Source organism: Ambystoma mexicanum, chromosome 1q (assembly GCF_040938575.1).
Source record: "Ambystoma mexicanum isolate Mex_15411 chromosome 1q, UKY_AmexF1_1, whole genome shotgun sequence".
Lineage (NCBI taxonomy): Eukaryota > Metazoa > Chordata > Amphibia > Caudata > Ambystomatidae > Ambystoma > Ambystoma mexicanum.
In genome coordinates, this window is record NC_090922.1 from 995,346,519 (window position 1) to 995,371,204 (window position 24,686).

Consider the following 24,686-nt stretch of genomic DNA (forward strand, 5'->3'; position numbering starts at 1 on the left):
GGTGGACCTCGCTGAGTCAGGCTTCAAGCAAGTCAATAATGGGGTCGTATTACTTCGACAGTCATGGCTTAAGTGTACCTACTTCAGGCCAGAAGTACCATACAAAGTTTTAGATATGCCCTTTGAGGGAAACCTTCTTTTCGGTGAGAAGGTGGACGAAGCCCTAAAGGGAATGAAAGAAGACTCGGACACGGCACGTTCATTGGGTGCCATCCAGAGTGGCAGAAACTACAAGTCTTTTCGTCCCTTTTATAGGGGCTTCAGGTAATTCAAGATTCTCTGCATCTGGAGACAGATCCTTTGGCAGATCAGCTTACCCCTCCCAGGGATACAGACGTGCCTCCCAAACGGCAAACCTTCGCCGGAACTTCCAGACTTCCAGGAAAAGACCATCATATCCGTCGAGAGACAAGCAAAATAAAGATCAGCAGTGACATACAACACACCGTTCTGGGGGGAAGAGTTTCAGCATATGTCGACGAATGGGCACGAATAACGACGGAACAATGGGTGCTGGATACTATAAGAAACGGACACACTACAATTCAAACACAGCCCTCCGCAAATTCCATCTGCGTTCACCGCTCATTCCCATCTGAAGATACTGCAACAAGAGGTAACACTCATGTTAGCAAAGGGCGTGATGGAATTAGTTCCAACATCAGAGAGGTCAAGGAGTCTACTCAAGATATTTCGTCGTAAAAAAGCCGAACGGCAAATGGCGTCCCATTTTAGACTTACGCGATCTCAACAAGTCTTTAAAGAGCCTAAAATTCAAGATGCTCACTCTGCAGGAAGTGATCCGCGCCGTTCAAGAGGGGGATTTTCTAGCGTCCCTGGATTTACAGGACGCGTATTTCCATATTCCAATGTGTCGGAAACACAGGCAATTCCTAAGATTTGTAATAGGGCGGACTTGCTACCAATTCACGGTTCTTCCTTTTGGGCTCAAGACATCCCCCAGAACGTTCACGAAATGCCTGGCTCCAGTAGCGGCCTGGCTAAGGAAGCAAGGCCACCATGTATATCCATACCTCGATGACTGGCTGATAAGGGGATCCTCCCCAGCGTCGACCAACACAAGTTTACAAGCCACCATGCAGCTTCTACAACAGCTGGGATTCACCATAAACTTCGAAAAATCCTCTCTGCAGCCATCGAGATCGCTGGTATTCCTGGGGGCACAGTTCGAGACCCAGTTAGGGCTAGTGAAACCTTCTCTCGACAGAACCTCAAGACTCAATCAACAAGCATGCCGACTACGGCGAAACACCAAGATCTCAGTGAGAAAATAGTTTCGGTCCTAGGGGCCATGGCATCCTGCATCCATCTGGTGGAAAACTGTCGCCTATTCATGAGGCCAGTCCAGGAATTCCTTGCGGACCGATGGACGCAGGCTCAAGGATCGTGGTCAGACAAGATAACCATCGACGACAAGCTGCTTCGGACCCTTCAGTGGTGGCAGAGTTTCCACAATCTGAACAACGGCGTACCCCTACAGGAGCCGGAGTTTCAGCGAACCATAGTCACGGACGCGTCCCTAACCAGATGGGGAGCTCACATGGGTGCTCTCCAAACGCAAGGTCGCTGGTCTCCAACGGAGACACTCCTACACATAAACGTGTTAGAGCTCCGAGCAGTACGATGGGCCTTGAAGGCATTCCTACCACACATCAAGGGCTCGCGAGTACTGACCGACAATACAACGGCCATGTTTTATCTGAGGAAACAAGGAGGGACGCGATCAAGAACTCTTTCCATAGAAGCCCAGAAAACATGGCATTGGGCAGTAAAGCACAACATTTCCATCGTGGCTCATCACCTTCCAGGAGTGAGGAACTCCCAAGCAGGCTCCCTCAGCAGAAGCATGGCCCAGATACACGAGTGGGAAATGGACACAGTTCACCTGATGAAAGTGTTCGAGAAATGGGGTCACCCCCCTTTGGACGCCTTCACGACCAAAGACAACAAGAAATGCAAGCAATTCGCAAGCAGATGGCCTTGAGGGCTCCAGGGGTGAGGCATTCTCCTTCCCATGGACGGACATGTTCCTCTATGCTTTTCCCCCGTTCCCCCTCATACAGAGGACAATACAGTGGATACGCAGATACAATTGCCGGGTAATTCTAGTGACACCATACTGGCCAAGGCAACCGTGGTTCTCCGACCTGCTTCACCTGTCGCTGGAACATCCCATAGGGTTTCCCAAAGCCCCGAACCTACTATCCCGGGAAAAAGGCACGGTGTGGCATCACGACCCGGACAGTCTCAACCTTACAGCCTGGCTCCTGACTTTTCGGAGTTCGGTGCTTTAGACGTTTCGGAGGATTGTCAAAAAATTCTGCAAGCGGCTAGAGCCCCTTCTACAAACATCCTACTCCTATAAGTGGCGGAGGTTCTGTGAATGGTGTAGGGGACAACAGGGCCTACAACCATTGTCGGTGACGCCGGAACAAGTTCTACCTTACCTGCTCCTCTTAGCGGAGAGGGGATTATCCTTCACATCAATAAAGGTGCACCTGGCGGCCATCTCGAGGTTCACAAGGGAAAGGCAGTCGTCTCCTATTTAGCGACAGACTTGTAAAACACTTCATGAGGGGTTTATTTCAAGCTTTTTCCCCCGGAAAAACGTTTCCCCCCCGACTTGGAGTCTCAACACAGTGTTGGCAGGCTTAATGAAACCGCCTTTTGAGCCTATGGCCACGTCCGACATAAAATTCATTTCGTGGAAGTTGGCATTCTTGATTGCTATCACATCAGCTAGAAGAATCTCGGAACTGCAAGCGCTGGTCATAGACCCGCCATACCTAACAAAGTAGTCCTGGCAACTAATCCTATGTTCGTCCCAAAAGTTCCGACAGTGTATCACAAACACTCGTCCATTGTTCGCCCTACTTTTCTTCGCCACACCATCATCGGCAGCAGAAAAAGCTCTTCATACCCTGGACGTTGAGAGGGCTCTGAAATTTTACCTACATCGTACACAGGAATTCAGGTCTACTAGACAACTGTTCGTCGCGGATGGTAGTCGACGAGAGGAAAAGCAATCTCAAAACAAGGATTGGCTCGATGGGTCTCATCGACGATTGCGTTTTGTCACTCTAGGCCGGAAGGCCACTGCAAGGACATCCTAGAGCCCATTCTACAAGATCGATGTCCTCCTCAACAGCTTTATGGGCAGGAATTCCGTTGACTGACATATGCCAAGCTGCGGCATGGTCAGTGCCCCACACGTTTACCCGCCACTACTGCCTTGCCAGGCACGAGGTGCAGATGGGAAGAGCTGTCCTGCGCCATCTGTTTCAGTAAGGTAAGCTCCTCGCTGTGGAGAATCTGTTGTCTACCTTTTTAATGACAGTTTATTTTATGTGGGTAAGGTTATATGAGGTAACTTATTCCTACTGTACATATGCATTGTGTAGTATGTTGAGGGTATATTACATTACATTCTCACCGCCGTCTCAAGTGTTACTGCTATACAATCTATTCTAAGCATGTGAATCCATGAAAGATCCAATGCTGGAGAAGGGAATAGTTTCTTACCTGTAACTCCATTTCTCCAGCATTGGTATCTTTCATGGATTCACATGCGCCCGCCAACCTCCCCGGAATGTAATGTATTTAATTGATAAATTTAACCCTTCCTACTTTGGAGGGGCCGAAATCTGAAGGGGAACCGCGGGGGCGGGCCTCTTATACGGGGACGGCCTACGGAGCATGCGTAGGCGGGTCCTAAAAGGACGTAGATAGGACACAAAAGTGTCGGAAGTTTTCCTATTGGAAAAGGCTATATATGTGTACCGAGGGGTCCCAGTCTGACGACGGGGAATATTCTAAGCATGTGAATCCATGAAAGATACCAATGCTGGAGAAATGGAGTTACATGTAAGAAACTATTCCCTTTAGCTTTGTCAAGGATGAGAGTGGATATTTCACCGACAAAGGTTGGTGCCGGACCTGGGGGCCTATAGATAAGGTGGAGGGTGGCTGTTTGGTTAGGCGTTAGTGATAGTTTGACTGACAGCGACTCGGCTGATTCAGGTTTGTACTCGGGTACCACTCTTAGGTCGAGCGTTTTTATGGATGAAGGCCACACCACTGCCTTTGGAATGGGCAGTGGTATGGTCACAACGTGTGATGCCGTAGTCCGGTGGTAAGGCCAGGGATTGTGAGGGGCCGGATGCAGCATGTAGCCATGTTTCGGATATAGCAATGAAGTCCAGGTCAGAGGTGGTGATAAGGTCAGCAATGTCTAATGCGTGTGCTGTGAGATCTAGCGTTGATAAGGGCGCCCTTGAACACAAGCAGTTTCACCTCTGGTGGTGGAGTTGCATGTGGCTGTAGAGGCGGGTTTATCGGGTGAGTGTGGAGTTCGCTTGGTGGTGTTATTATTGCGGGAGTGTCGAAGGCGGAATCTGGTGCTTAACCTCTTGTTTCTAAGAGGGAGGGGGCATGGTTGGTTAGGTGTAGGTTTCCTGACTTAGTGTTCCAGCCACAGCGCTGGGTCATTAAGGTATTGGTTAATAAGGTTGCTAGAGTAATTGACTCTCTTGCTGTACTCTGCCACGGTAATGCACAGAAGGGGTTACTATTCAACCAAAATGATGACAGTATTTTTATTTGCTCCCATTTCTTGTTTACTTTTCCTGCTGTGCTGTGTGGGTGATATCCTGGTTTGACTTGTCTTCTGTGGGAATCCTTTGATGGCTCCACTGTCTGTGAGGACGGTGGGGGACTCAACGTTGCTGTTTGTCTTCTGTGCCAGCCTAGTTCCAACTGGGGCGCTGGCTGTCCTAAAAGGACCGCCTACACCTAGAGTTTGAATGGTGCATGGGTGCTGATTGGCTGGCTGGGTTCCTGCGTAAAAGGCATGGATCATAAGGCTGGTGACAAGCTGACTCCTGGAACAAAAGAATTGACGAGGAAGAAGAGCTGTCCGCAGACGCTATGTCCAGAGATGCCCCCTATAATTGTTGCTGTCACCCTCTCTAGCATCAGAACTCTGAAGAGGACAACTCTCCCCTTAAGCCTAGTGGGTCTGACGACCTGCATTTCGAGACATCTCAAAATAAGCTGATGTTCGTGGGCTGCAAACCCGCCTGGGACATGTGGCCACTGTTCAGTGCCTAGTCTTCGAAGATCTAATCAACTCTGGCCACTTGAACCTCCTGAGGCAAGATACCACATATTTAAGTTCCCCCCTCACCAAAGTGCTGAACCGAGAAAGCGAGATGAATAGACCGGGCAGTATCATTCTTCATTTCCCAAAAGTTGCCAAAATCCCAGAAACCCAAAGAATCCTCTGCTGGAAGTCTTACTCAACTGCTGCTGTAAGATCCACTCTGGTGTGTCCCTCCTTTCTTCTGCCTGACCAAGAATCTGGGGACAGGGTCTGCTGCTGCAGCCTATTCTTGACTTCTAGGTACTGAGACTTACCTGCAGCTGGAGTGCTGATTCTTTTTCAAACAAAGGTTGCTGCTTGCTACTGAAAGTGTCCTCAAACTTTGAACTTTTTACAGCTGTGCCTTAACCGTGCCCTCCAATCTGACTTAGTATTTACTTGCTATATGTGGGCACTCTGCTGTGTGCCCTCTGGAATAAGTTAACCAATTTAGAGAAGACTGGCTCCCTACACTTAAACCTGATTATTCTGTTCTTCAAAGAACATTTTGGTTATTACTCTGAACCTTCTTCCCCCTCATCCCAGCTTCTCTGCTACCCTTGAACCGTCTTGTAATATTCTGGGTTACTTTTCCTCTGCCCTGTGTCAAATGGGAGTTTATGTAGTGTCGCCTAGCTTTAGGTTGATTTGATTTTCATGTTAAATTCTGATATTTTAATGAAGCTGTCCTGGTTCTACTCCATTTACACTTTCTTTATCCTATAATTTCTTGCAGGGTCCAGTGAATCCTCTCGGTCCTCCAGTTCCACATGGACCTCATGGCGTTCCAGGCCCTCATGGACCGCCTGGTCCAGGCCCTGGTAACCCAATGGGACCCTATAATCCAACACCTTATAATCCAGGCCCTCCTGGTCCTGCTGCGCAGTAAGTCATTCTACTTTTCCATCATTGTGTTCTGTGTTTCTTTGCAGGCCTACCCCTTTTACTCACTTAAGACTTGCTTTACAGTGGTCCTCCTGCCCCGTATGCTCCACAAGGATGGGGAAATTCCTATCCACACTGGCAACCACAAAACCAACCAGACCCAGGTACAGTTTGTAAGATCATTGTTTATCCTTTAACTTGTGGGGTGGGGGGGGTTACAACCTGTATTTTCAAAGATGTGATCTGCAGAACGGGAAATGCACGGTTTTGTATGATGGACAATCTTGTACAATCTTTGCAGCATACATCCGCAGGTAGAGTGGGAGGATCGCGTACAAAATAAGACATACCACGATTGTCGATAGTTTGTCCTTAATGGTCTGAGGAAGATGGTTCATTTGCAAGGAGCTAGGTCTACATGTTGTCGTAGCTGTCACTAGTTCACACTCACTTTTCTTTGCTCATTTTATCCTTTATCCTGTCACCACCACCACCATCTGAAGTTTATGGGACTTTGAAATCTAATGCTTCTAACATCTACGCATATTTTCAGTCTAATCAAAGGAATCTCAACGTTTTTGGTTTGACAGGAGGTGGTGGGGGGGGGGGTTGAAATGTACCATAAATGATTTTACAGACTTCAGACCCTCAAAACTGCAGAAACTGTCGTTTTGGTCTCTGGTACTGTAACCATAATGGTTACCAAGGCAAGTGTTTATGGGCCTTTGTTGTTCAAAATCAAATTGTTAACTTGGTAAAGAGATTTAAGAGTAGTGTAGGAGTGAACCATACAAGGCAGAATCACTAGACTCTGCAACATTTTCAAATTGGGCTATTCAATTCTGCTCGGGCTCCAGATAAGTTTAGTTTTATCCCCAATTTTTTTGTTTAAATGGGCGTACGGTATTCTCAGTAGTTGTGGCTTTGGAGAAGTACATTTTGTTATCCATACGTACTTGCACTTTGCAAATTTAAGATGCATTTTTGTCTTGCTAGCTGAGCAAAAGGTAAACCGTGATGCTATTTCCCATGGCACTGTTTTGCTGGCAACACTAAAACCTGCTGGGGATCGGCTTTTTGCCCATTTTAAGTGAAGTGGCTGGTATGCATTTGCATATGGCTTATCCACCCCATATTCGAGGAGAGACTTTCACTGAAAACAGGCTTGCAATCCAAGTTATTCATTGGTTGTTCCAAAAGGCAAAGTCGGGCACGGTTCATGTCGTTCAGACTAGATTGTATGGATCTTAGCGGAGCAGATTTTTAGGAGTAGAAACTGAGACTGACACTCACTTTCCCAGCCTCAAGCCATTAACCTTGAAGCCTTCAACGGGGATTCACCACACCTCACCAGTGCCAAATCCCAGGGGCAAGGTGCATATGCGTTTTCAACGCTTTCTCCTGTAGGAGTTAATTTGGGTTTGCAATAAAGGTGGAGGAGCTCCAGTTTCCTTGCTCAGTGGTCATGGCAACAATGGGTCTTGGGAGCACTGTTTTGAAAACTGGGTGGGTTGGTTTAGCTCTCGGCCTGCTACCTTTTTGGATTGTGGCCAGGCTTAAATCATTGATGGAAATTATTAAAACCCAAAATGGAGGTGGGGTACCTGGCACTTGACCAGTTTTTCCATGGCAAATTGTCAAGCACTGGCAGTGTTTATTACCGAAGATCCATATGGGGGCTTGAGGTCGCACCGCCCCCCCACATTTTGCCCACTAGCTAGTTCTCCAGTGCTGTTCTAAACCTGTTGGCGAAATTGACCGCATGCTCTGCTCATTGAGCAGGTTTAAACCACCATGATTCTGCATCTAACAATCTCCTCCAGTCTTCTACTCGGTGCACAGATCGGGCTTTATTTTTGCAACTTAACCAAGCTAGAAAGGTGGCTATAAATCTCCATGTTTGACCCGTGTTTTTCCCTGTGCTCTTGCACACATTAAAACTCCATATTGCGTAATGGGGGTATTGTTTGGACAGATTTACCAAGTGCAGCGTTAACCAGCAGTCTTTAGCGCTGGGTCGAAAGCCGTCGAGAAAAGCTGTTGTGGAGTTGGGATGCTAGAATGTGATGGCTTGGGCTTTGCTACTGCAGCGATTTCCCTTGTCCATTTTTAATTAAATATGCATTAAAAACTTATGTAGGTGGGTTTGAGATTCTAATTGAAGATGTCCGTTCCTCTGCCCCACGTCCCCCCGCCCCCCTTTTTTTTGTCTTTCAAAAACGTACTACTTCATAGGTTTTACCTCTTGATGTGGAGCCTTACAGCCTTGGCTGTAAGGCTGCAAACTTGAAATCTTACAATTCTGCAATGCAGTGATGGCAGGACATGTAGGTTATTACTTTCCTTAAAATCATATTTAAATTCTAGATCCTCAGCTAGAAGGCCAATGGGATCCACTATGCAGCAGATTAGTGGGGATTTGTTTTGTTTGTGCCATATCACATAGGTGTGCCATCTTGTATGGCCAAACCAAGAGTGTGCATGCCATGTTTAGTATTGGTGGTTGCACTGTTGGTCACTGTGATTTCAAATGGTCTACAGTGCCATGAAGAATAGTGATGCTGAATTAACATTTGTTTTTCATCCTTGGGGCATCGTACACCCTCAACGGGACCTCGTTAACGACTGCACGGGCACCTTCCTTTCATAGGAAAGATCTTTTCAACAGCAATGGCATCCACAAATGCCATGAACTTCTACGCACCCATCTTAGTCTTCAGATGCATCACTCATGGCCAACGTCAAAGTGGTTGACTATGGATCCTTTAACACCAGGGCCCTGATTATCAGTTTGTCTGCATAATTCTCAACCTACTGTGCAGGAGCACCATTAAGCTTCTGGGGCTGGTTCAGACTAGCCATCACCATTGAGTTGTATATCGGTTTGCAAACTTCATGGAACGCCCCCCTTCTAGTTAGCTATAACACCCACCAATAGCTAGACAATAGAATTAAAAATATTATCCATGGAAGAGCTGAGCTTTCTTAAGGCCTTAAATTCTCAACCTGATCCTCCTTAAAAGGCATCATCAAGAGCTCTACATCACAATGATGGAATTTGCTGCCCGTGGGTCATAAACCTTAAGGCAGTCACACAGCGACTCGCACCCATTGCCAATTTTCTTAATTTCCTCCTCACTTGGCATACCCAATACGGGCTTCACATTGACAAATATCCCTCCTAGAAAATTGTGCCCTTCCAGATACCAACGTCCAAATAACTGTACAGGGCCTAGTCATAGCTTGATTTGGCAGAAGAACTCCCTCTCTGCCAGCTTACATACCACAACCTTAGCAACTATGAGAAGCACCATCAAAAGTTATCTTTGGGTAGTGGGGTCAATGGCTAAACTTCTTTGTAAAGGCGCGCTACTATATTGCATTACCAAGTTGGCTGCAAACTCACAGGCTGCGCTGCATGGAACTTTTTAACTTATGAATTGCATTGTAACCATGTTTTGTTTGGATAATACGTGCCAGTCCCTTTGACAACTTGGATTTTTGACACTTTTTAAATATTAACATTGATTTTTGTTAAATTATCAACTTCATTTATTTCAGATGTTCAAAATATATTTGTATGATTTTTGTGAACAAATGTGACAATAGACTGCTTGTTAGGACAATGTTTTAAACCATACCTTACAGCATAAGAGTATGATGTTTAATTTCTTAGGTAAACCAGCAACAGACCCTAATTCGGCAGCATGGGCAGCTTATTATGCTCAGTATTATCAGCAGCAAGCGCAGCAGCCACCTGCAGCTTCATCTGGTGGACCAAGTACAGCCCAAACTAATGGACAAGGTAGCAAAATCCTTTTACTAAAAGGAAAGCCTAGTTCCCATCACCCAGTAGTGGGCTATGACATCGTTTTAACCCTTTGATGCCAGATGTCTTTTTCCTGCAGTGCTGGTACACTTGGCAATTCCGTCACTTTTTTTTCTGGCATCAAAATGTTAAATGTGCTGTGCAAAAGAGCATAACTGCAGCTCAAAGTTCAGTGAGGCTTGTTGGCTGTTGCTGTGAGTTTTCAACGGAAATGATTAAAACATGTTGCACAGCACTTGTGGTATTGAATGTAAGCGGAGTAATGTCCATGAGTTTGTAATTGATCTTGTAGAAAATGCTTGCCACCTTTCAAACTTTAATGTAATATCCATCCTTTCTTCAGGAGATCAACAAAATATGCACCCAGCTGGTCCAGTTGATTACACAAAAGCTTGGGAAGAGTACTATAAAAAAATGGGTATGTTATTTTTTTTTTGTGGTTATTCAACAAAACTTTCTTGTTAGTAGCATTCTTTCTATTGCAGCAGCAACTAATCAAGATTGTATCGATATTGGCCATATCAGTTGGTGAGAAATTTCTTGGACAGCCAAGTATGTCATTTCTCAGAAAACTGCTTTTACATTTTTGTGAAGAATTAGCAGTGGTCTTCTGTGTTATTGCGAGTCTCACTTCTGAAAATATTGCTACCGTAGCTTTCTATTGTGGGGTCTTCAATGAAAGGATCCTAGAGATGTCGGCTGCAGTGTGCATGGCAACTGGCAGTGTAGGTGAATGGGCTGGTTGTGCAGCCCAGTCTGGTGAGGATTTGGGGTTCTTGTGAGATGTGCTGTCCCACTAATAAGCATGCTGGGAATGCAGGTAGATTGCATGAGTAAAGCCCACATGAGCAACTGCTTGATTATCTTGGGGCTTGTATTCCCACTGCCTAGGTACTCAAATTCTACATCTCCATTTTTTTTGGGTTGTGGAAGTGGACTTGTATCCAAAGTAGTTCTTATCAGGCTTTACTTGTGTGTATGTTAAGGGTATAATTGAACTGTTTAACTTACTTGGAGCTAAACCGTTCAATTATACCCTTAAGTGCACTTCGTAGTTAAATTCACACAAGCCAGCCATGTACAATGAAACCTTTATTTATAAAGCAAAGCGAGCTCTGGATGCGAAGTGCAGTAGATCTACCAATTGGATGGAACTATTGATCACTACTTTGTGTAAACATCAAGTTAGCTTTGTGGATTCATTATGTAAGAAGAAAGTAAGACTGCAGAGTAGATGAGGTAGCAAGCAGAGAACTGGGAAAGCTAGATGGAATATTGTAGTTTGTGGTTATCTTGCTTTCAGGGTTACTGGAATAAAGCGAAAGGGTGATCAGAGTATGGGGTCAGCTCATGGGTTGGTCACCAGTTACACAGCTCCAACCAGCAAGTTACAGAGCTCCAACCAGCAAGTTACAGAACTTTAAAAAGTATTCCATTGTCAATATGATATATTTTCGTCAACAAAATGAAATATAATTGACACAAATTTAGATGCACTAACCTAAACTTTACTATTATCCATGGTGCCAATGCTGTATTATGTGACAACTTACATTTTTAGGAATGGAATTGCATGACTGTCAAACATATATTTCGTTCTTTGCCGGACTCGGTATAGTGAACTTAAAAGTATCCTTCCAATTACTTCTGTTTGCAATTATTTGAAAAGGAAACAGAAAAATGCAATCTTGCATAGCACTCGCACAGTTGCACGTGGAGGCGATAGTTACTGCTGCGCATTCCATTAGCACTTGAAATGAACAGACAAAAGAGCCGAGGGCAAGGGCAGAATGCAGGGATAGCTGTGCTTTGAACATGGCCAACTTTGCTACACAAGTGTAAGTTTGATTAGCAAACCTAAAGAATTGCTAGCTAAAGCTAATTTAGTCGCCTTTTCGATTCCTTAGAGCCGCTATGAAACCAGGGTTAAGTAACAGCTAATCTCTTTTCTTTTGTGTAGTGTAAATTGGCAAACACTGTTTGCTAGCTATGCATTTATTGTATTTTTTTTTTTTTTGTTAGGTTTGCGTTGAATATTCTCCGTCAGTGCTTTATAGTCTCCCGGCCCCAAAGGAATCTAATGTTTGAGATTGTACCAACCATGCCTCTACTGCACCACAAACCGCATGCACTTCACAACGCCCTACATGAAACCATACCTCAACACCACATGACAGCTACCAGCCAAAAACGCATCTACGTTCAGTAGCCATTTTTTCCGAACTGAAGTGGCCAAGAGCACATCAAAGCTCTTCATTCCACTAACAAGCAAACCCCTCCTTCCATTGCAGATCTGCTAGAGTGCCACGAGACCACACAAGTGGCAAGTGTGCGCGGTACAAGACCCATTAACAATAGATTGTGAGACTTGAGTGTGGCCTGGCCGGTTTAGTGGTGGTAGTGCTTCTTCGAAAATTGACCTTGTTTTAGTATGCTCGAGCCATTGATATTGATTTTATTTGTATCGCTCTCATACACAAGTGTTGTGCGACGAGGCAGGGGGTGGGGGAACAAGGGAGAACAAAAACGGCAATCTTACTAGAACGTACAAGTGCAGGGGGACGGGGGAAAGTGCTAAGCAGGGAAAGTGGTAGTGCATCCGGCAAGTGCTAGGTTGACAGAGGGTGTCTTAAGTGCAGAATAGGGGGGACTGTAGGGTTACAGACCCAAGTGCAAGGGTTGCCAGTAGGCAGTGCAGGTTTTTTTTTTGCTGAGTGAGCAAGTTCCTGGTCCCAGTGCACAATGCCGAAGCAGAGCAGATCCAATAGGGGAGAAACGAAAGCAGAAGCAAAGGGGATGGTTGGTCTTGAAGAGCTTCTGTAACGGGAGATGAGTGGCAGGGAGGCTGTTCCAGAGGGAGTCCCCAGCCAAAGAATGAGATCTACCCCAAGCTTGTTTCTTTGACAAACGACCGACCGTGAGGGAGTTCGAGTGAAGGGCTCGAGAGGGAAGGTGTTTACAGAGGTAAAGTTGGTATTTTGGACCCAGGCCCCAGAAAGCCCTGTGGACAATATAAAGGGTCTGCAGCCACTGGGAGCCAATTATAAGCCTTAGAGAGATAAGATTCCAGGGCTTGAGGCAAAGGACAAGTCTTGTTCTGGATGAGTTCCAAAGGGCGGAGAGTAGAAGCAGGTAGATTTAGAAAGAGGCTGTTGGAGTAATCCATCCTAGAGAGTACCAGGGCTTGAGACAGTGAGCTTCTGGGAGAAGGAGAGGAAAGGCAGCCTTCCGCTGAGGTGCAATAAGTTTGACTTTTTAGAGACATCAGAGATGTGGGCAGAAAAAAGTGCTGTCGAAGAGGACCCAGAGGTTCTTAGCCTAGCGGGGAGGGCCAAGGGAGGCCGGCCAGAGGTGACGGGAAAGGAGGGTGAAGGTGTGCCAATGAGGTGGATCTCAGTCTTGCTGGCATTTATGTAGCTATCATTAGTGGCACACCACTTGGCACAAGCAATCGGAGATAAGAGGTGGCCGAAGAGAGCCTGAAAATTGGAGCAGGAAACAGCAATGCGATAAGGAGGAAAGAGGTCAACCAGCCCAGAGCCACGGAGATGGTTGAGCGGGATGGTATGGTTGACCGTGTCAAAGGCAGATCGAGTAGGATGAGGACATAGGATGCGGAGTCCAGGTTGGAGAGCAGATCTTCACGGATGTTCAGGGGGGCAGTTTCCGTGCTTCTGGCAGCTCTAAAGCCAGCCTGGTCATGGAGACAGCCAACAGAATCAGAGTGAAGTTTAAGCTGCAAGATTTTCCGGGAGTTTGCCAAGGGAGGAAGTGGTGGCGATCGGTTGCCGACAAGAAGGGTCGGCTCTGGGTTTTTTGGGGTGCACAAGGGTGCTTCAGTGGGGGGGGGAGAGGAGGCTCCCGAGGTGGAGAGGTTGCGGTTAAGGCAGGAGCAAGGGTGTCAATGTGGTCCTTGGTTTTGGAGGAAAAGGGAACAACCGGTTTTGATGGATTGGAATTGTCTAGAGATCTCGTCGGGAAAGGAAGAGGGGAGTGAGGGGGGCGATGGCTGCAGGTGGCCAGCTTTCTCAGAAGAGAGATGAGAGGGTGGATAGGATGTCCTGGGTTTGGGTTGGCCAGCTCCTCGCCAATTTTGGGGAGTTCGGCCCAGTTGTTAGATGCCGCGGAGAGACAGGCTTGGATCTGTACTCTTTAGTATGGACAGTCAGTATTACCTTTTGGAGCAGGCGGCAGGCCAGTTTGCCAGAGGATGAACAAGAAGCCCTCCTTCCTCTCAGCCACCCTGCACTTGAGGGTAGCTAGGTCAGTCGTGCCAAGAATTACACTTGCTTTGGGCTTCAAACGGATCCTCATGACGGCGGCAAAAGTATCAGCGATAGAAGAGTAGACCATGGAAAGGGCTGTCGGGGTGGGGGGGGGGGTGGCTGCACAGCCTCAACTGACACACGCTTCATGGGAAAGAGGGGGGAGTGGTCAGGGATGGAGAGGGGGAGATCTGTGGAGATCAAAACATCACGTGTGTGCCCTGCAGAGCGAGTCGTGCCAGGGGGAGGATAGAAGGGGAGCTTTCATTCAAATTGAGGATTGTTGCTATTTGTTTAGAACACAGGCCTGAAGGAATATTGGGGTGTACTTATTTTCCATACCATGTTTAGACTTGATGCTGTCTTTGGTTTGAGCTATTATTGCATTCGAGTACAGATGGGGAGGAATGGATTATACAGGAATTGCATGTGAGGGACTGTTGCCGAGCATGGTGGGTAGCTTGTCATGTGCAGCTGTGCGAGGGTGTTTTGTTGCAGTGAAGTGCATATGGCTGTGTGTTTAGCGTTTTAGAGGTGTATGTAGAGAATTGAGACATTCAAATTGGGTTAGTGGGTTGCTCCATCGTACCTCCTTGCCTTGGCCAGCTGTGTTGGGCGTCCCTGCCCGTGCTGGGTGTTAAGGCGCTCCGTGATGGGTCACTCTGGAAGTTGTGTGTGGCGCTATGGCTTGTCTGCATGACTATAGGGGACTGTGGCTAGTTCTAATACCTAGCTCAAAAGGTGCTATTTACCCTTTGTTCGTCGTACAGTCGGACGCTCCCGTCTCGTCCGATGCCTTGGGTAGGGTTCCACATGGGAATTGGTGCACCCCCGACTCACTCCCACACGAGTATGTTTTGTTGAAGGGCTTTCTATATATTTTTGCGGCGAACAGTGAGGAATGGTGAGATCCTTTTGATAGTGTGTAGGGGAAGAAATATTTCTTGATGAGTTTACTTTCAGTTTTAGTGTTTGTTGTCCATTAGGACTCTAAGGTTTTTGATTATTTGATATTGTATGGGCGCTGTTTCTGTAGGCCATGAGATGTAATGGTTATTTGTGATCTGTCTTGCCTTTTGTTGAGTTTGAGGCTGTTTGTCAAAGGTACTAGAGTGGATGAACAGTCTACCAGCGTTGTTCTCCTCTTTATCTTTGATTTTGTAGACTATGTATTTTGTCTGCGGCGTTGTAGCATAAGAGGCAGTGCCATTTGTGACGAGGTAGATCAGTGGTGTCCGATGTTGAGGACTGTGTATAGGGTGGATCCTTGTGGTACTCCATTTGGTCTTGTCTTGTGGAGTGGATTTGAACGCTTTTGTCCGAACTGTTCTATCGGTTATCAGTGCAGTGTCGCTGATCCCCATTTCTTCCAGTGTCTTGAGGATGTAGTTAACTGTGTCGAACCCTGTGGCGAGGTCTAGTTTGTTGTGCATTTATATAGGGCTACGAACCCTCTGGTGTATCTGAGCGCTGCCTATTTCCCACGGTGTGTGGTACTCATTTATCGACCTCGGAAGGATGAAAGGCTGAGTTTGGCCCTGCCGGGATTCGAACCTCCATCAGCAGGCTCTGCATGGATGTCAAAGCGAGCGCTCTACTCGCTGTGCTATCTGACCGGCTGATGGTATCAGTGCTGAGGTTGTCGGTGTTGATCTTTCGGTCATCCCAAATAGAAAAGAGCTGTCTCCGTCCCTCTTGTAGGTCTGAAGCAGAATTGTGCCTGGTTTAGTAGCTGGTGTTTTTCCTACATGTTCATGTGTGTTCGTAGAGGTAGATTTCTAGTTTGGCTGGGTAGGCATTGTTTGATATCGGCCTGTAGTTGAAAGGTCCTCATGTCTCCTTGAGGATTGGTTTGATATCCCGGCTCCTACTTGTGGGGCTAAGAACCTCGGGGTCATCTTCGACTTCACTCCTCACATCTGACGTCTCAACTACCAGCTGCATCTCAGTATTCTTCCTTTATTCACTTCCCCCAGAAGCTCACTGTTCTTTGAGCTCTGGTTCTCTATGCTGGACTACTGCAACAGCATCTTTATAAATCTTCCGGCTTCTACTCTGTCCTCTACAACTATCATCCAGAGCACGACTGCGAGACTTGTCCTTGGCCTCAAGCCCAGGTATCGTATCGCTGAGCACTGAAATCTCACCTGTGCCCTATACTGAATGCTAGTTTCAGACATGGATTCAAGCCTCCTGCTCGGGCCAGAGATGAACGTGGCTTGATGCATGGAGACATCCTGTTTTTTTTGTTTTTTTTTTAAACTGCAGATTTGTAGACAACACTGGTCTAGTCCCTGTGAGTGTTTACCCGCACTTGATTGCAGAGGCAGTATTGGGTTGTTTTTGTGATTTGCATTGGCAATATTTTTGATTTTCAAAAATATTGATTGGTCTGTATTGTGATGCATGTAGGTCTTCAATGTACGCGTGTTGAGCAGTGGCGTACAGTCGTCAAAAGGGTGGTGTCCGCTGGGATTAATTTGCCTCCATGTTTGGCGTGAATATGTGGCTGAATGTTTGGGTTAATGATTGATGGATCTGTGGGGGCAGGTGGTGTACACCAGAGTTTTGATTACTTGAGTAATATAAATTATAATCTTTGAATTCTTTGCACATGCCCAAAAATGTCTAATGGTTCACGTTGGACTAGATTCTAAATTATTTAGCATATTATTCAACATGAACAATTGTTCTTGGGGCTCACTTGATTCCCAGTGTCATGAAGTGACTGTGGGATGAATTTCTGTCTGTGCACTGGATGGCACAGTACTTAACCAGCTGAGATTGTTGGGGATAATCGTGTAAATTCCTATATGGAATCCCTGCATTTGAGGTGTAGTCAAAGTGCCCTTTTGCACCATGCGTAGGTTCACCAGATTTCAGCTCCAGAAGTATCAGTGGGTATGCAGACCCACACTCAGGCTCAGCTAGGGGTGTGGTAGACTTCGAGTATTCAGCTGAAATCAAGCTACTCGGAGATGAGCAACCGCAGAGTTTAACAGCTGGGGCAAAGCTACTTGTGTGCATATTTGTCCTTACTGAACCGGTGGCAAAAAATAAATTTGGCACAGTAGTGGGGTGGCTGTTGCAGCCTTCTCCCGCAGCAGCATCCCATATACACTCTTTGCAGACCCTCTGTACAAAATAAAGTCTGCGCACCAGTGAAGGTGGTGTTTAAAGTGCTTTGGCTGGTGTGCAAAGTTTATTTTGCTGAGGGCAGTCTCCAAGGATTGGAGGCCCTCTGTAAGCAAAATTAAACTGAGTGCATGCTAATAGGTCTGCCATGTTAGCCCTGTGCAAATGGGGAAGTATTAGAATTGAGCGCTTTTTTATTTTTTGGCTTTTTTGACTTTTTTTTAAGCATATCAAGCCTCCAAATGTGTACTCTCCACTTTTGGCTAGTGATGTATTCTTCGCTTCGTGAGTAGTGCATGTGTGGTTTTGGGGGGAGACAAGTGATGTTTAAAGCTGCAAGTTACTATGTAGGTATACATTTACCCCATGCATTAGTATTTGACAAGCGTTGATCGGATGTTGAAATGTGGTTTCTTGCCTGGGCATTGGTTGTAGCTTTGGGGATGGCTGAGAGGGACGAGGTGTCCAGGTGTAGACACTGGCTGTGCGGTATTGTATGGATTGCATGAATTTGTTGGCAACTTGGCCTGGACTCAAATGGAGCACATTAGGCTGGTTGTTGGCTTTCTTTTGAGTATTTGTGTTCAGTGGTAGTAGGTCTTTCCTTTTATGAATTGGTTCTGGCGTTGATGAGCTGCCCTGCTTTAGTTTTAGTACTGTGATTTGTTAACATTGAATTGCAGAGATTGATGGCCATCACTAAAAGCAGGCACTCCATGACATTTAATTTTGTGTAGTTGCACCATAACTATAGCTGAATTTGTATGATTCTGAGCATTGTTTGATTGGTACATGGAGGCAGACCTTTTGCTGTTGCTTCTGCTCCCTTCCGTGTGAGGCTTGGTGGCTAATGTGGAAAGTTAAGCTGACTTTTTTTGGGGGTGTGGGGGGCATGCTTGGAGCGTACACTGTCTTAAGATGGCCGCCACTGTCTCATCGGCACGGCCATTTTGTCAGGCAAGATTGTTGAGCCATCCCCATGTCAACGTAGTTGCACAAATCGGGATGGCACAACAATTGGTTTTTGCTGCTGCCGTGCCCACACGCCACTCTGGCCGCATACAGAGGTAGGGAACGCTTGTAGCGCATACACTAGCATTAGGCATTCACGGATACAACATAGTTAATACCATGTTACTTTTTAGATCGTGACGCATGGAGCCGTGCGCAGCCAGTAGTCTCGACTACTTGACAGGTCAGTTTGATCTATGCCAGATTGTGACCCGTGTTTTATTCAACTATGGAGAAGGGATCGCACACATTTCAGTTATACACGCCATGACAACTAGTCTCACTGAGTCATGGAAGATATTTTTTCTAAGTTGAACATTTTCACAATTGGAAACTTATGCACTGTAAGGTGGTGATATGGCCGCATAACACGAGCAACAAGATTTGTCCTACTAGCTAATCTGTTCAGACACACGGAAATCAGCACACGTGGTGTAGGCGCTGCAATGGCAATAAGTGTTCAGTACCCCCAAGAATGACTCATTTTCATTATCGAGTCTGTAATGTTTTTCTCCTTTTTTAATATCTTAGACGTTTTATGTTAATGCATGTGTTGTGTAGCTTGGTGGGCGCCCATGTAATTGAACATTGTGTGAACATTCACAGATGTCGCATCAAAACGGATTTTTGTTCATTGTGTACTGACACGACCTAATGTGGTTAATCTCGACATATTTATTGATTTTATGGTAGTTTTCACTAATTGGGTATTTGTATCAAGCGAAGGGTATAAGGCCCCGACGAAGGACGGTCGGAATGCAGACATATTTTGGTGATTGCTACAAACTTTTTGTTTACACACTACTGAATGGCTAAATCATTTGAAATTTGGATTTGTGCAGGAACATGGCTACTAGCCAGCCATAAGTCACACTGTGCAATACATAGATGACACCATTTCTTACTCGCCGAGAGCACTAGCCAATGGCTAGTGCATATTTTACACCCTGGATATGGAGTGAAATGTTTGACCAGTGCTTTTACTGGGGTGGTCACTTTAGTGCTGTTAATTATAGGCCACAGTAGTGTGCAAGCGTTTATTCATCCTCTGGCAATGGGCTATCGGCGATCTGATTGGTATAAGGTGTCTGCCTAGATGTTGCTCGTGACCTGTGCTCATGGATTACATTTGAGGGGTGCCTTGTAAATTCTGAGATGAGGCTTGGTCCTTGGAATAAGTTCAGTGTAATACATTTGCAGGCCAAGATTTCTCGGCATGGGGTGCTGTAACCTCCTGTGAAGAATTAGAAGGGTCAATTATTCACCTCCCACGAGTAATACAATGCCTAGATTGATAAAACGTATCCTTAAACTAATTAAGGATGGTCGTTTTTTACAGTGCTTTTGGTGCACACCAGATTTGATATTTCATTGAATATCCAAAGTTGGTGCAAGCAACTACTGGGCGGGTCACTTTTTTTTTTTGCTTGGCCGTACAAAAGTTGATGTACGACAATTGTACGTCGTTTGCTCAACTTGTTAAATCTTTAGCCCAATTTAAATTTCTGATAGAACTGTGTGCACAAGCGGTGTCTGAAATGGAATCTGAGTGTACTGTATTTGTTGAATTCAGTTTTCATAAATGCTTTTGCCTATACGCTTTGCGGATTCACTTATGCAAAGGTGCATTACTGTTTCACTGACCATTGGCAATTGATTTATTTGGCTTTCGTTTCTTGTGGGTGCCTTAGTAGCGAAATTATTCGGGGCTATTCTGATCTCATTCAAACCTTCCTTGATTGTGGGTGGCTAATGCAGTATGCTTTGAGGTGATGCTTAGTGGCTTCTATATAAACCTCGAGGAATCATTTGACGCACAGCGTGCACAATATGATTTAGACCGCCCGAGCATTTCAATTTGCCTGCACTACTTTTGCCCTGCATTTAAATAGTCACCAGAGTACTGTCTGCAGGCATCCCATGTTCTTTGAGCAAACACGTGTACCTCATTTGCGTTCCTCCAAGTAATTTTTGTGCTTCTGTGTTGCTGATATTTTGGCTTACCTTATAGAGAATTGGCAGTTTACCCCACATCTTTCACCCTGCTGTCATTTCAATCCATAACTACACCCCACAATTTCACTCCATTGCTTGTACAACAAACTGGGATTGGCAGTGTCTCGAATAAGTAATCAATCGTTCTCAACAAACCTTCAATGTAAAGACCTACTTTCCTTGTTGGCTAGGCTCCTACAGTGGGCAGCACAGCAATGTGATTAGAATAGTAGAGAACAGCAGGGGCTATTGGACTTCAATAATCTTTTTCAAAACCCTAATTTTTGTGTTGCAACTAACTGCTAATCTAGTTCCAGCCCTAGAAACAGCACCCTACTTGAAGGGACTTTACATTAATTGAAAGGAAGTGACAAAGATCCTACTAACACCAGCGTAACTTAATTAAGTGATGATACAAATATCAAACTGGACTGTTCGAGCACATTGTTTTTTTTTTGTGAGAAGTCTGGTGCTGTTGGTGAGATTTGGAAGTATGAAGTTTGCCAACTGTGAAGCTTTTTTTTTTTTAAGCTTATGACCCATTTTTCTTGCTAGGACAACAAGGTCAACAGCCACAACAAGATTATTCAAAAGCGTGGGAAGAATATTACAAAAAACAAGGTAATTCCTTTTCTCAATTTGTTCGTTGACTTTAATCCATACCAATGGCTCTTGGGTATGGCATTCAAGTGTAGCTGCGCTTTCTCGAATGTTGGGGTGGCAGTTTCCTATTTGCAGAGTAACTGCCAAAGTGGAAAATTCTCCTTTCTGAATGGTTGCAAGTTTTGTTCTTGCTTTGCATATTGGACTATCAAAAGTATCAGCATTTTAGTTTTTTTTATCCTCACATCTCACTTATGCTGTGATAAGATGCTGTTCGAATTTTGGGTGGCAATAGAATCTGGCATGGTCAGGTGCGGGACTATCAGTGGTTTAACATCTTTTGCCAGCATGAAGCTGGAGAGCTCGTTTAGGCTTTTTTTCATCAAATTGTTAATCTGCTGGATGATCATTTAAAACAGACTATTCACTCTGCTCCCAGTACATACCATAACCATTCCATTATTTATTGCCAACTGCTCTATAAACTGGTAAAGAAGCATTTGCTAATGTGGTCTGGTACAGCTACATGTAAAGATGGATGCTGTCCAGCAAAACTGTCTTCTACAAATTCGATAAGAAAGATTGCTGATTTGACCGCCTTATGTATTTGCGCTGATGAGGTGTGGAATGGGCATGTTGGAGGCAATGGAGGAATATATAAATATTTTAGGTAAACAATAAGCTTGCTGAACTTCAAAATGTAGACTACTACTCATTGAAGCTCTGTTGGTTCGAAGGGTAGATCATTCATTTGACTTGTACATGCTCAGATTCCCCCTGTGAGGAGTGTCTTTTGGCCTTAAAATATATTTTTTTCTAGTTTGCACTAGCTTGTAGCCCCAATAAGGGGAAGTGGTGGTAAAGTTAAATATCAGTAGTCCTGTTGCATGGGGCACTGCTATGGCTAGCATGGGCAGGAGTATTACTCATGAATGTTTAGCATGGAGTACCCCTTGTTTTCACTGGTTGAAAACCTGTGATTGACATGTCCCAAAAGGTTCCTTTTTTAAAAAAATCTTAAATGTGCTTGTGCAATACTTGTTGCCAATACACAGGAGAAAACAAAAGGCCCCAATTTAACTGTCCCTTGTTTGCAAGCTAAAACAAGACGGTGACTAGCAGTAAGAAGGTGCCAAATCTGCCAATCCTAAAATCTGTGAAGTTTAAGCCTCCCCAAAGTGCAAGAAAGATCAATTGTGGGATGATTATCTCCCTTACCGAGGCAACAGAACTAACTCAACACCATGGAGACGTCAAATGTGATCACGAACTGTGGAAGTGGGCGGTGCATGCAGTGCTTGGGAATAGAGGACAATCGCATTCGGGTTAAACGCCCAATTTGCACAAATTGCAAATTTCTAGTCCATGCTTGCATTTCTCCACGCCGCAAGTCCATTGTCTGCCCCCTCCCAAAAGCTCTGGAACTTTCTCCAGGGGGGAAATTCTAAGTCTAGTGGTAGGGGGTGTTAATCCAAAATGTTTCCATAAACCTATCTCACCTGGGAAAGATGTTCAATGCATTAGTGGGGAGTCAACGAATGCCAGTGATATCCACCATTTGCCTTTGGCGAATATTGTCCTAATATCAGGCAGGTACATTTAAGCATATGTCCAAATAAAGTCCCAACATTTTATGACCACCACTAGCTCCTCATTCAGGGTTTAATTTTGATAGTTCTATAATTGGATGTTGCTGCAAGATTAAACCCAACAGAAATGATTAAGGACTTACCCAGAACATTCCGTGTGATCTTTTTCGAATATTGAACTAGGACTACAGGGAAATATTTGTATACCAGGGGTTTGCAACCTCTGGATCTGGCTTGGACTACAATTGCCGAGCCTTCATTCATTAACTATTGTGGTTAGGGTTGATGGATCGCCAGATGTTAACTACCAGGCCCAAGGGTTGGCAGTCCCGCTATATACATCTTGCGACTATTAGAATGCGCCGATTTACCAATGAGGGATGTCCAATTTCCTTACGTACGAAGACAACAGGGAGCGTGACTGGGGTCTGGCAGACCCCATATTTGTGATTGTAAAGGGCTTGGTATACACTGGTATTTAGATCAGTGGGTATTTATCCATCTTTGAGGTTTCAGTTGAAATGCAAACATGGGTTCTCAAGCGTTGGCACTCCGTTTGAGGCTGCCAATAGGCCGGGAATCCATTGATGAAGCATTTCCGATCTAAAGAAAAACTGCACTCTAGTGTTTAGTCACTCATTTTGGGCCATTTACTGCAGTCACCTTAAGCTCATTCCTGGAGGCACTCACTAGATTCTTTACTGCACGTTCAGTGGATAGTCTGCTCCAGTTCAGTTTCTTCGGGCATAAATGTACATTTTCAAAATAAGGTATTTTTTTTATTGTGTATTTTCTGGGGTACCCTCAACTCCAGCCCACCCTAGTTACCTGCTCCGCCCCCCCAGGACCCCCCTGATTAAGAAAAGCCTGCTAAATTTGGATATACCTGTAAGTTAATATATTTGTAGATGACAAACACAAGTGCCTTTTCTGTCTGTACCGTGACCGAATGTGTGACTCGTTTAAAACCGTGAAAGACTGGCACAGAAGACTTTGTTGCATGGCTGGATTAAGGCTGTTGCCTTTGACTGCCTCAGTAAGTGGATGTGCCTCACCTTGTCCTAGAAAGCCACTGAACAACTTCACCCCCAAAAGAGCAAGATTACACAGTCCTCATGGACAAGAGGGTAAGGCAAGATTATTCCACCCTGGCTCATATCTAGTCCTACTGCTTCCCAGGCACCTACCGTTCATTCATCAAGTCAGTCCTCAGTAACTCCTCGGTCAACATACATTAGACAACATGCATAGTCGGACATATCAAGCCATTAATACGGTGTAACTCAGACTGGATCACATCACGCTGCAAAATGTTGCACTGCTCTCAATGGGACAGATGAGAGTTTCTTGTACCAGCTCATGTCTTCTAAAATGGGTCCAGCCATTATGGTCATTTGGAAGCTGGCTTAGTGTCCATGAGGATCCCATTCACTGCCCCGGCCCAAAACAATCTAGATCTGATAATACTAAGTGTTTAAGGCAAGGGTCTACAATCTGTGGCTCTCTAGATATGTTGGACTACACCTCACACTGTTTGTTTTGGTATTTGTATAGTGCCCAATGCCATTGGTTTGACTGCCCTTGGAGTAGTCTGAGAAATGGAGGTTTTTCAGAATGCGTCTGCATTATAGCCAGCACGAAGATGGGGAGGGATAATTAAGTTCTGGCTAGCGACCCATGGAGATCTGGCTAGAGTAGAAAAGCCCTTGAACGCTCAAGCCAGAAAAAATGTAACCCACTATTGAAAAAGCACACCTCTTGCAAGGAGATTTCCACAAAAATAGAAATGCGCCAGCAAAAGACTCTGCTGCCACAGACCAGCACTGCTGAAATCAGTACGAACAACATGTTACATAATACCCGTAGAATTTAAGATAATGCTGACAAATTGGGCTGTAACATAAACATTCATATGCTTTGTTGCTTATCAAAGAATGATGATTTCTTCAATAAATTAAGTGTTTTAATTGTGATGTCAAACAAGCCGCGTGTTTCGACCTTCGGTTGTCCAAGGCAACTCATCTGTTGTGCATTTGGGCTGCACGCTTTTTCAATCAACATGTTTTCCTTGCACTGTTTTCAATTCCATAGGGCTATACTTGCTTGTCCAATTCAGTGGCTACTGCCACACCATATGCGTCAGATCTGGTTATCCTTGCTTGGTAAGAAGTTATCCCAATTCGAGATGTGTTGATGGATTCAAAATTGCTTCA

The 24,686-nt window shown here is 45.2% G+C and overlaps 1 protein-coding gene across 8 annotated transcripts in view; it reads left to right on the top strand.

Moving 5' to 3' along the window:
- FUBP1 (far upstream element binding protein 1) overlaps positions 1-24,686 on the top strand; it is a 59,380-nt gene that overhangs the window by 19,544 nt on the left and 15,150 nt on the right. For 2 of the 8 annotated variants that reach the window (XM_069641649.1, XM_069641648.1), the window contains exons 15-19: positions 5,898-6,046; positions 6,131-6,210; positions 9,723-9,851; positions 10,219-10,293; positions 20,837-20,902. In XM_069641649.1, coding sequence (XP_069497750.1) covers positions 5,898-6,046; positions 6,131-6,210; positions 9,723-9,851; positions 10,219-10,293; positions 20,837-20,902 — 499 coding nt within the window. The remainder of the gene's footprint in view (positions 1-5,897; positions 6,047-6,130; positions 6,211-9,722; positions 9,852-10,218; positions 10,294-20,836; positions 20,903-24,686) is intronic. The other 6 variants (XM_069641652.1, XM_069641653.1, XM_069641651.1 and 3 more) reach the window with 3 other exon arrangements.